The 12,827-nt window shown below is 31.2% G+C and overlaps 2 protein-coding genes across 3 annotated transcripts in view; one reads left to right on the forward strand and one right to left on the reverse strand.

Moving 5' to 3' along the window:
* Positions 1-2,688: 2,688 nt before the first annotated feature.
* Positions 2,689-4,080, reverse strand: RpLP0-like (ribosomal protein LP0-like). The gene is made up of 4 exons (XM_018549775.1): positions 3,984-4,080; positions 3,407-3,726; positions 2,956-3,192; positions 2,689-2,864 (listed from the first exon to the last, which is right to left on the reverse strand). The coding sequence occupies exons 1-4, from the start codon at positions 4,009-4,011 to the stop codon at positions 2,715-2,717; spliced, it is 735 nt and encodes a 244-aa protein (XP_018405277.1). The 5' UTR covers positions 4,012-4,080; the 3' UTR covers positions 2,689-2,714.
* Positions 4,081-6,429: 2,349 nt separating this feature from the next.
* 14-3-3zeta (tyrosine 3-monooxygenase/tryptophan 5-monooxygenase activation protein zeta) overlaps positions 6,430-12,827 on the forward strand; it is a 78,191-nt gene continuing 71,793 nt past the window's right edge. For both annotated transcript variants that reach the window (XM_018549771.1, XM_018549774.1), the window contains exon 1: positions 6,430-6,503. The gene's annotated coding sequence lies outside the window, so the exon portion shown is untranslated. The remainder of the gene's footprint in view (positions 6,504-12,827) is intronic.

Here is a 12,827-nt window from a genome sequence, read left to right on the forward strand (position 1 = left end):
ATATATATATATGATCTTTCTTCGAACAGTAAATTTCATTGAAATATACACCAAAACATTCCAGCTTCATTACATTAAAATAACGCAAGTTTTTTTTTTATGTCAAATACAATACATTCTACAGTCTCTCAGTCGAATTTAATCACATTAGTCAATGTACACAACGTGCCTAGAAACTAGATACACTATAGCTGCGTGCTTTACAGTGTAATGAACTGCAAGCCATATTGTATCACGCACTGCAGGAGTCTGCAATTTGTTCTAAATGACATTTTTTTGTTAGAATCGGTGTAGAATATACTCTTTGAGAATTGTTAATTAAGAGTTTCTTAATTTTTGTCGCCTAATGCGAATCGTTTATGTATATTTGTAACTCCTGCTAGAGAACCTCGCTTGTTATTGCACACATGCAAGTTTTATACGAGCATATAATTGTCCGCGTACATGTCGTCGATTTTCTCCATTGAAATGTGTTGGAAAATTTCTCTTAGCAATTGATAGTAAGATATTACTTTAGGACGTAAGATGCATTAGCAGGCGGATAATTAAGTGTTTACCGCTTACGTTCCCTATTTTTAAATAGTTATAATTTTAGAGAGCTATAATTTATTTTTGTATAAGATCTCGATTAAGTTAGTGTGCTGTGAAATTGCCATATCCTCGAAATGATGTTATCATTTACATTGTGATATTCTGATCAAAGTAGAAATTATGAAGTAGATAACGTATATAGACGTGAATTTCTTTTGAAAATTTACGTTGAAATAGTCATAGAAAGTACGAATCTATTCTCTCTATTCCATAATTTATACATAATCTAATTTTTATTTAATTCTCATCTCAATTATGATTGTTCTTTAATCAAATACATTCTACCAGCTTTTGCTCTTTCATATGTTACCTAAAATACTTTTAGTGTATAGATTAAGCTATCATCATTATTTTAGTTTGGTTAACATCATGTAAAAATAATATGACGGATTCACTCCTTGTCCTTCTTGAGTCATACAATTAAAGTAACAAAAGTACAACTGTATCCAACCAAAGAGGATAGAGTTATATTCACAATAGATTATATCTTTTATTACGTAATAATGTATTCATTATAGGACAGTGAGACAGAACAATTGCAGAACAAAGTACGAATAATTTTAAAAATATTTTGATTTAGACAATGGCACAGAATGACAGAGGAATTTATGACAAAAAGTAATAGATACTGTATATATTTTGTATTGTTGATTTAGAACAGACTTTAGATTAACTTATATGATGTAATATGTAATGTTACACTGTAAATTTATAATTGTTTAATATTATTTGGTAGTATTTATCTATTTTGTTAAAAGGATTATTCTTGATACAAATATATTTAGAAAATTTGTTTATGATTTCTTTATTATTTTTTATAATTTGTTTATCACGATAATTATTTTTTGTAATAAAATTTTTTACAAATGGGGATAATGCATAAAAATTATTAGGAATAATATTAAAAATTTATGTTGCATAAGATGACATGTTTATTAAGTTTTATGTGTTAGTAATAGTATCACATATTACCCGTAAGATGATCTCATCATAATGCAACCTGTTTTTAGTTTACTTAATTCTTATCTTTTAGCAGTATTAGCACATCTCTCAACTTCTATATATAATAAATGTATGACCTGTATCCTTTGGAATCATAAATAATAAAAATTATGAAAATGACTACTTTGTCACAATCACAAATATGACTATTTTGTGAAAATGTTATTGTTAATTTTGTTGCACTATAAATGTAACCATGTTATAAGAATTCTGAACGATATATTTTATCATTTAGGAATTGAAATATTTTTGTTTGTGTTACATTAAACTGTATTTTTTTAAATTAATTTTTTATACTGCTGTGAAAGTGTTTTATACATAGAACATAATATACATTATGATGATTTGTAGAATCTTCTCTTTAATGACGTTTCACTTGGCCAACGAGTTTTAATCTGAAATATTTAATACTTTATATCGTGTAAATATTCATAAAATGTTCATGTCATGTTTTACAAATGGTACATTCAGGATTCTTCAAACGCAAGTATTAACTTTAACAATTATGTACCTCATGTGTTAATTTTTGCACATTTTTTCTTTTATTTTTAGTATTTTCATTATCCGAATGCTCTAAAGTTTCTAAAGATTCAACGGAAGATGTACTGTGCTTCCTATCGGAATCGAAATCGAAAACTATTTTGGGCATTATATTATTATCGGCTTTTTTTGGAGATCCAATTATATACCAATGATATATGCCCTAAAAATATTGTTTCAAACATAAAAATAATTAAAATTATGTATAAAAAAAATTACGATATACCACTTGTGATAAAAATTTAGACAAAAACTTACAAATACTACATTAAATTTCACTCACCCATAATATACCAATCATCCAGAATAGAGTTAAAGCAAATGTTTGCATACTTTATTTGATTAATATACATAAATTTTGTTTGATATAATCTTAAAATTTTATATTATTTGAAACATTGAAAATTTTGACATGTTTAAATTACCAATTATTCCGTACTCATTTGTTACATTTTAAGCATTTAAATACAATTTCATGACATATAAAATTTGCTGGAATTTTAAACAAAGTAATTACAAATAAGGAAATATATTTACGTAAAATATATACATTTTTTCTAAAACTACAATACATATAAATTTTATGTATCATCATTATTCTCCACATCCATTTCTTCTTCATCGTTCTCTTTTGTGTCATCTGGTATCGTAAGTTTCTTAAAACCATGTTTTTCTGTGTATACTCCCAAAAGTAATAATTTAAAAACCGCTAGTGGTTTGCCTAATAATTTCTACAAAATATATATCAGGATTTAGTTTTAATGTCTCAATGCAGAATGTTACAATATATATACTCTACATATGTATACGTAAAATATGTACCAGGATTTGTGCTTGTTCCGGTGTCAGTGCTTCATCCTTTTTACAAACTGTGAATGGTTTAATCAAAGTAATAACTCCTTTTTTCAATGATGTAGGCATACCCAATTGTCTTAATTGTGGCTCCATGCTATGTTGAAACTGTGGCAGAGGACCTTCAGGTAAGTCTACTGTTTCAGGTGTTACAAATCCAGAACGAGCATATTCCATTTCTTCATAGCTCTCTGCCCATTCTATTACCTAAGCAAATACATTCGTAATATACATATAACATGAATCTTTCTTCTTATTATAAAATCTTAAGATATATTTCTATAAATATAAATAAATATAGTATATAACAAATATACAGATATAAATAAATATTACACATATATATGAAATTCTCTTTATCAAATATTTGTTTCAAATATAATTTAATATTATTATTTAAGTCTTTTTACATATTATATACCTGTTTCTTTGGTCTATTAGTAAATAATAGACCGCACTGGCCTTTCATCGAGTAATTCTTCAATGCATTAGCTAATTTATGTATACCTTCTGCAATCTCGGTTTCTTTAGATTTTCCAAGACCTAGTGCAATTATACTGAGCTTTCCAAAGAAAAGTTTACTGTCTTTCCATTCAGCACGTAAATCAAAAAGTTTAGTGTTGCGTGTATTTTGAATAGAGATTAGAAATATACGACTGTATTCTTCTACACATTTCTTAACATCTTCCATAATCCTCTGCTTTAAGACTAAACCTTTTCTATCAGTTTTAGTGAGAGAAACTGTAAAATAAAAATATTAAACAATGTCATATATTTATCTTACACATATATACTTTCTATTATTAAAAAAGTACCAAAAAAATAATATTGCTTAAAATTATTAACTTGTTACAATAAAACTATGCAATAAAACATTAACTCATGAAACTAAATTGTAACTTTTTTAGAGGTTAATTGAAATCAAGTTATGATTGTGCTCCTAAAAATATTTTTTACATAAATACGCAAAAATATACGAAAAATATTTAGGAAATTACTTTTTTTATCCCTCTTTGATTTCGGCATCTTTAAAACAAAATTTTTTCACAAATTAGAAAGTAGCTTAAGTAGTTTATATACAGTATGCCATGTGCTCTCTACTTCAACTGCTGAATGCTGATTGGAGTTTAGCATAGAAAGGCCTTTTTCCTGTAACTGACAAAATCCAACGTCGCTGATAACCATTTTCGGTCTGGGAACTACGTGGCTACATCCATTTTCTGATTCTATCGGTAAAATCATAGAGCAAAGAATCCTACGTCAAAAGTGGATACAAGCGATATATAACTTGATTTAATTATTTTGATTAAAAATTTTGCTATAGAACTTTAAGTAATAATGTTTATATTTGCGTAGTGTTTAAATGATTCACAATTTTTAATTTACATTATATTTCTTTTCCTTTTACTCTTTCCAAAAAAATTTTTAATTGAAATAGAAAGTAGTTTTTTAATTTGTCACATAACGATATTTAAACAAGCATTTCATAATTTATTATTAATTTATAATATTAAAAAAAAGATTCTATATTAAAAAAAAAGATTTTATTATTTGTTATAATATTCATTTATATTTTTAAAGATTGATTGAATATTATTATATAAGTTAAATTTTTCTTTCGTACAATCTCTTCGATCATCTATATTGATCTGTTTTTTGTTCCTGCACTAGACTGAACTAGAACTCTCTTTCTCACTTTCTACAAATATATCAAACGTATACCTATCTCACTTTAAGTTCTAAAAGTGTACACTATTTCAGCCACAGAAAACAGACCTTATTAATTCTAATTTCAGTCTAGTGCAGGCGACCGAATTCGCTATAAGATGTAGATTTTAATCGTGGAAAAGGAATTTTTATTCCGTGAAAAATTGTATCGCCAGTACGTAGCTATGTAGTTCCCAAATTGGAAATAGACGTACTGGCGCTAGTGTATGAGCGATTTTGACAAATTCATGAAGAATATCAGGGGTGCATTCATAAATGAACGCCCGGACGACAACTTTTTACCTAAAAGCTGCGTTTAGAATCATCATCTGAGTGCACCCACGTGTCGTATTATCCTTATTTATCATTTGTGAACAACAAGGATAAAACAACATCTGGGTGCATCTGGATGACGATTCGGAACGCACCCCAGGCTACATTCGGAAATATCACTTTGGTATCCCCGATTATCTTATCCTTGTTGTTCATTCGATGTTAAACAAGGATAAGATGACACACGAGGGTACTCGGGTGATATTTCCGAACGTAGCCCAGGATGAACCCTCTCAAGTTTCTCTCTGATGTGAGTTTAGACTAGTTTAGACATTACAGACAATTACAAAGTGGGCGCTATTGAAAGAAATCGCAGTTTCTTCTATATAATTCAGAGAAAAAAAGAAAATTTTTTATATATTTAAAATTTTGTTATTTATTTAAATACCATTAAAATTCTAATCTAGATTTTTGTAAAGAGAATTATTTTTTATCTTTCTCCATAGTATTCATTTTTTTATTTTCCAAAAAATATGTGTTAAGTAAATATTCAATTCAATGTAACAACATAATTGAATACGAAGTCTCTACAACAATCTAGCTTGGATCTTAGTTGCTTATATATAATTTCGCGTGAATTTATATATTAATATATGTAGTCTTTCTAAACTGCGCTCTGATAAGAATAAAAATCCTTTACTAACGATAATTAAGTCACTCAATATTATATTATAACATTATATAATTGTAGCACAATTTATTGCTGAGATATTGATTAAAAATATATTGAGTCAATAATATTGCGACAATAAATTGTACTACAAGATTATGGCTTAATAACTGTATATGTGTATATTTAAAGTGTATATACTTTATACTATATACATATATATATATATAATATATACACGGCATTATATTTTGTAAGTATAATATATATTATTTTTATTTTATAATATACATTTATATAATGTATTTGGAATTTTTATTGGATTCATTTTTTTTTAATTATATATCTTTTATTAAAATTATTAAACAATTTTTTTTATTATTTCTATAATTAATTTTCTTTATGTTACATCTGCAATTTGGATTATTCCTAATATATTTAAGTGTTAATATATTCTCTAAATTTTTTTAGAATGAAATCTCACTTCAAAAAGTTAAAACTGAGCCAGTCTTAAAAAAGAGTGATTCAATTTTTGATCTATAAGAGTGAGATTTTGTTCTTCAGAATGACAATTAATTCTAAAAATTTTAGACCCCGTTGCATCAACGTTACTCTGACTTTAAGCAAGGCTCAATACTTCTCTTCTCACTTTTCGAAGTGCTCTTTTAACAAGAAGACCACTTTCCGCAAACGGCAAACGAGCGATTCGAACGAGCGCGCCGCATTGCGCCGGAAGCGGACGCGCGAGCGCCCGGCAAGATGGCGGTTTCCGCTAGTCGCGCCAGTGCATTCAGCGAGAACGTAGTGAACGGTAGCTGTTGAACACGTCGAGAGCCCGATTTCCCAGGCCGCTTACAGCACTCCGAAGGTGAGTCTGCTTCATCTGGTAGCCGTTCACCTTCATATCAAGACACTCGCGTCGGGATCGCGGCCACCTTTGGTCGCGTCTTCGGCGGATCGCGCGACGTGCGCCGCAACGCGGCTCGTGTGGACCCCGTAGCCATGCCGCCCGATGTCGAGGCGGCCTGCTGCTCGGTGATCTCGCCGGCGACGACGGTCGCTGGGGTATATTTCGCACCTCTGTAAAGATATCGGCGAAATCGAGTCGGATCTCTCGGGATTATTTCCGACGGGGATGATCATTTCGTACGAGCGACAGATCTGTTCGCGCTCTCCCTCCCTCTCTCTCTCCTTTTCTCTCTTTCGGCTATGTCGCCGCGATCGACGGCCTGAAGGCGGCCGCACCGATGACGCACGAGACGCCGTGCGAGGAAAAGAGAAAGAGAGTGCGAGGAGTGCCAGTCGTCTCGTTCCTCGCAGCCGCCATGTTGCTTTCGCGGCCGGCGACGGAAATTCCGACGCACGTTGGCCGGGCCATCTCAAGAAAATGATGCGTCGATGGGATGTATCTAGCGCTACCGCAGCTAGTTGTCAGATAAGGGACGATAAGGGACGACAAGGGACGACTAGAGGCTGATGATTAACGAGCGGATGGGAGGGAAGACTCCGCCGGAGCTCGCTCGCCCGATCATCGATCGCTCTTTTTCCTCTGTCTCTAGCCATCTCCTTCTCTTCGTCTGCCGCTCGCCCACTTTTTTTCTTTTCCTTCTCGAGATTCTTTTAACTCTTATTTACAGAACCGTCATTCGTAAGGGGTTATTGTTTGCGATACCGTAATCGTATTTCGGCGTCATTTAAAAATGTCTCCGGCAGTTTCACGCGCAGGTGGGCGGCGCGTTAATTGCGCGTCGCGAGAGGTGAGGAGGGTCTCATATCTTTATCGACGAGTCGCGAGATTAATAACGTGAATAATTGCAGTGGAGGGTACCTCGCGCACTGACGGAGGTCGATTGTGTATTTCGAACGACATGAAAAAATTGCAAAAGTGAATAAATTCTCTTGGTGTTGACCAATGAAGTTGTAAATATTCTGACAAATTCGCTCACTTTTTTAGTTTTCACTTTGTTTCAAAGGGGGTTGTATATCTTAAAACGAGATGAAAATTACAAAAATGCGTGAATCAACCAGATGTTGATCAACGAAATTTGTAAATATTCCAATAAATTCACTCGCATTTGTAGTTTTCACCCCGTTTCGGGATATACAATCGATCCCAAGATCGATCACTAGGAGGTCAATTATGTATCTTGAACCGAGATGAATATTACAAAAGTGAGCGAATTCACTTTACAGCTTTGATACAGGAATAACTTTCGTTAAAGTATCTACAAATTTAGCTAAATACGTATCCGAAAATAATTTTGTCGAGCTACATATAAAAATACCTCTGTAGATCACTTAAACGTTGATGACAATGCTTGCAAAAAGTTAATTAACCTCCTAACACACTCACTTGAAGTTCTATATAATTATTTCGTTACTTCGAACAAAATTTTCAGATTTGTACTCAACTAAATTTTCAGGTACTTCAGCAAAACTATTCTGTCTGTACAGATACGATGAAAAGAAGTATAACATACAATAGGAGCAAGGAATAAAGCCTTATACACAATTGAAAAGCATCAATAAGAATAGGATACAGATCATATGACAATGTCTGGCCACGAGCAATTTTATAAAAACAAAAGTACAAAAGGAGGGTATTATGTGTACTGTCTCGTTTTATATATGCTATTATCTCATCTCATTCTAACTTATACTGTCTTATTCATTCTTAGGCCTAGTTTTTCATTATCTGGTTAACTTGTGTTTAGGTTTAACCTGATATTTTATTCAATGAGCTTTCATTTACGATGGTGTCATGGATGAAGCCCATTGGTTAAAGTATCAGGTTAAGCTTTAGCAGGTTTAACAAAGACTAATGGTTTTTTTTTTTTTTTTCTAAAAATAAAAACATATTTCTTTTTAAACATGTTATTAATGCTTCAAATATGCTTTAAAAAAACATATTTAAAATATATTAAAAATGTCGATTAAGCATGTTTCAAACATGTTTAAAACATGTTTTTTTACCAACCCTGAACTTTACCACAAGTTAACTAGATAATGAAAAACTGGGCCTTACTGAAGGTAATAAAAATGATAGGCTAATCAAAAAATCGTTATATATCAGAACACACAGTTTTTGATAAAGTTTGTTAAGTGGCGTGATCTCCACAATGAGATTTTAAGGCGCAAAACTTAAGCTTTGAATCTCAAGTCGTATGAAATTGTCCAGTCATCGATTATTCTCCTTACATTCGATTGTATAGTTGGTCAATTTTTTACGACTCTCATCATAGACGTCGCTTTACCTGTGCTTTTTTTAGGGCTTTTCACTTTGTTTCAAAATACACAATCAACTTGCCACAATTTACAGAGATCAAAGGAGATTTCACTTTATGCGCGCTTCTCGCGCACAAACTGATAAATGTGCGAAGCTCAGGTGATCCACGGAACAGGTGATCTACATGTGTTGCAAACATGTCATCTGTTCTCACGTTACTCGTTAACACGACCGGAGGAAGGCGTATCGTTATTCCACATTAATTGTTAAAACACTTGAATCTATTTTGAAATTCACAGGAGCCTGAGAGAGAGATAAGATAAAGATGTCTCAATTTCTATTACTGGATAATTCCGATTATATGAAGGAAAATAACCTCGTTTCTCGAAGAAGATACGTCACTACTCGTTAATTAAATCCATTCTATAATAGCGAACATAAACGATGAAATCTTTTTCTTCTAGAAAAATATATATTCTATGCAACAAATTCAGGATTTCTATTTGAAAAAACTCGAAATCTCTTAGAATTTTTAGGGAATTTCTTTGAAGATTAGGGGTTTTTATGGATATTATTATTAGTATAAGGAAATTTTTGGAATTTTACTTTTAATTTAAATTCTGTCTCTTTTTAAGAGCATCATTTTATTTATAATTTTTTCTTGATACAAAATATAGACAATTGTATTAGCAATTAGACATACATATTATATTTTTGTATGTTAGTGAAATTTTATACAAATCTCAATAATAGTAGAAGATAGTACACAATATGAAAGCTCACCGATACTGCGGTGATCTTTTTTTATAGGTTTTACGGTTTTTCAATTGTAAAAAAAAGGGTTAAGTAATAAAATTTCGTGAAATCTATACATTTTATTACATTGTTTTCACTTCAATTGATTTCAAAGTTGCATCGATTAAAAAGTTCTTTAAAACGTTCCAGAAATAAGAATAACTAGAAATAAATACTAACACAATAACTTGAAAATCCAGAAATTCTCAGAGAGTATTTTTTCGAGATTTCAGTAAACATTCTGAAATTTCTTAACTAAGAAAAGTGTCTCGTTTATGAAAAACGAAAGGTATAACGTAATTACATGATTTTCACGTTCTCATATTGATAGTTGATTCTCATTTGACAATCAACGTTCTATTGTTGTATATTGCTTTACTAATTTGCGATTCAGTTGCGTCGCGAATGGCGCAGCTGTTTTGCCATGACATTAATATAATGAACTTAGGGATGTTAATAAGTTCATTGTGAACGAACGTAGAGCTTTAAGTGACCCTTCGAAGCAACTTATATATAATATTATGTCTTCTGTTCTTTTCAGTTCAACTTTTTGTCTCCTTTTTTTCTCCATTTTCTTTTTGGAAAAAATAAGAGAAGAGATGAATGATGCAAGAAGTTCAACTAAAAAGAACAAGCTTTAGTACGATACACTTTGATCCAAACGAATCTCCTTCCCCCTCTCGAGGTTTCGCTAATTTGAGATTTAGGTGCGTAATGAATGATATCAGATTATCTATCTGCAATGTTCCCGCCCACCTTGCCTCTAGGTCATCGAACAGCCGGCGAGGTCTGCTCTTTTCGCCAAGGCCGATACCCTCCGCCTCGCCCTCCTTCCTCCTTCACCACTTCATCTCCGTGGATCTGCGTATTTGCGTAACAAGCGAAGGCCTCTTCTACGTTCTGGAGGCCGTCGCATTCCTCATTCTTTGCGACAACTCTCGCGATTACTTGCGGCTGTCGCCATTCATCCGGCCTTTCTGATCGTTCGCAATCTACCTGGGCTCAAGTGTGTGAGAAACAGAGAAAAGGAGAGTATTTGAAAGTATTCAGTAATTTATGTAAGGGAACATTTTTCTATCAAAACTTATAATGTCAGGTTGTTAGTATTTGTTTTAACTTGAGAATAGTTATTTGGGTTACTTACTTTTGCAAAAAGTGGGGAAAAAATGTGATTTGTGAAATATTGTTTTATACGAATATTGTTTAATATATTTTTTTACGATTGTTTAACGTATATTTATGATATATTCGATAATTTTTACGATCGTTCAATATATATTTTTTAGTATTGTAATTATTCTTAAATTATTTTTTAAATATGCAATTTTATTAAAAATTATAATAAAAAACGTTATAGTGATTAAAATTTTTTATTTTTAGAAATATTGTCATAATAAGCTATTTATGCTTATCTCGTTTAATATTTGTGTGTTGTTTCTACTTATCTATTTCAGAAAATTTTAATTAAATCCATAACTATAATGATCTCAAATATTAATCGAAAAACAATAGTATATTTTATAATATAATATAATATACTATTATAATATAATATATACTATATACGATAGTATATATGTTGTTAACAATAGTAATTTTTTAATTGGAATAAAAAATATCTCAGATGACTATTACATAAAAAATTAGGTAACTATTTCCAATTTAATTAAAAACGATTGCAAATTAAAGAATTTTAATTCTCATCTAAAACTAAGAAATTACAGAAAGAAGTGGCAAATAATAATATTTACTTAGGATTCAATGTCAGAAGAAAGATCCAAGAATACAATTAAAAAATTTCGAATCTTTTTTTTCGGTATCTTTTACTATAATTACAAGACGACACAATGTGATCGATACTATTTTTTGTTTTTTAACATGATGATCAAGAGATATATATCGTGTCTAAGTATAATCATGGTAAGGATGAAAAAATGACGCGGTCGATTGGATCAGAGAAATGCGCTGCTTTGTGAATCTCAGAATTATGGACTATATCGGTTTCGCGGAAAGCAAGATGCGGGTTAATTGTGCCTGATGTATCGATTTACGTTGCAATCTGGTCGAAGCAGTACGTCCAGCTGAGATACAGGCGAGTCCCGTTTATCAGTGCATTCCCAGGAACATGATATAGTATAGTCTCTGTAATGGAGGAAATATCCGGTATTTTCCGAGAATTCATAGATAAATTCTTAAAACCATAAACTATGAAATAATATTCATGATTTTAAAATCTTTGGCCGTCCGTAAAAAAACATTTTAATGACAACTTCAGACAATTCTCAGAGATTGTTTCAAGCAATTATAAAATAACGTATATATATATATATATAAATTGCCATATATATAATATATTTAATATAATTAATTTTATGTCAACATGTTTAAATAATTGAGTTGCCCTCGTTACATTTGTACATTATTAACTGGCACAAAATCAATGTCCAGGTTGTACTATACATTGATCGCATATGCAACTATATATGTACATATAATTGTTATTATGCTTCAATACATGCGACATACATTACACACACAAATGCTTTCACGTATTCTGGGAGCACTTACAGCAATTACTGTGCTGCATACTGTGTCGTAATCGGAGTATTAATTTAATCAGACGATTCTCGACGTTGTGTTGTAGCGTGAGGAAAGCTTCGTTTGCCTGTTTTAATTGATGAACGACTGGATTCGTCCAATAATACATTGAGCGAAGTCAGTGTTTATTACTTTTGGATTTAATTTGAACTATCAGGATTCGTATCAAGCGTACAGTACAATACATCCGTATAATGAAGTATCACTGAAAAAAAGTCTAGTAATAGGTACTAAATGTTGAGTGAAATAATACCAATTATAATAAATGTTAATATAACTAAAAATAATTTTACCTTCTCTCTCTTAAATATTTAGTAACCAATTATCGAATTTTTATATTGATTATTATGTTTGGTAATGTTTATTAATACGTATAATGTTTAGCAAAGTAAAATAATTTTATTAAGTGAACATTTGATTGGCATTATTTCACTCAACATTGATAACTCAACTCTTTCGTGTATATAATTCGATTTCGTTCGGACATTTACTTGAATTTTATATAATATATCCGCGTCAATTAGTTTTTCATCATCTCGGAACAGAACATGTTCTAGAAAATCGTGTATCTCC

This window comes from Cyphomyrmex costatus, unplaced genomic scaffold (genome assembly GCF_001594065.2).
Source record: "Cyphomyrmex costatus isolate MS0001 unplaced genomic scaffold, Ccosl1.0 scaffold882, whole genome shotgun sequence".
In the NCBI taxonomy this organism is placed as follows: domain Eukaryota; kingdom Metazoa; phylum Arthropoda; class Insecta; order Hymenoptera; family Formicidae; genus Cyphomyrmex; species Cyphomyrmex costatus.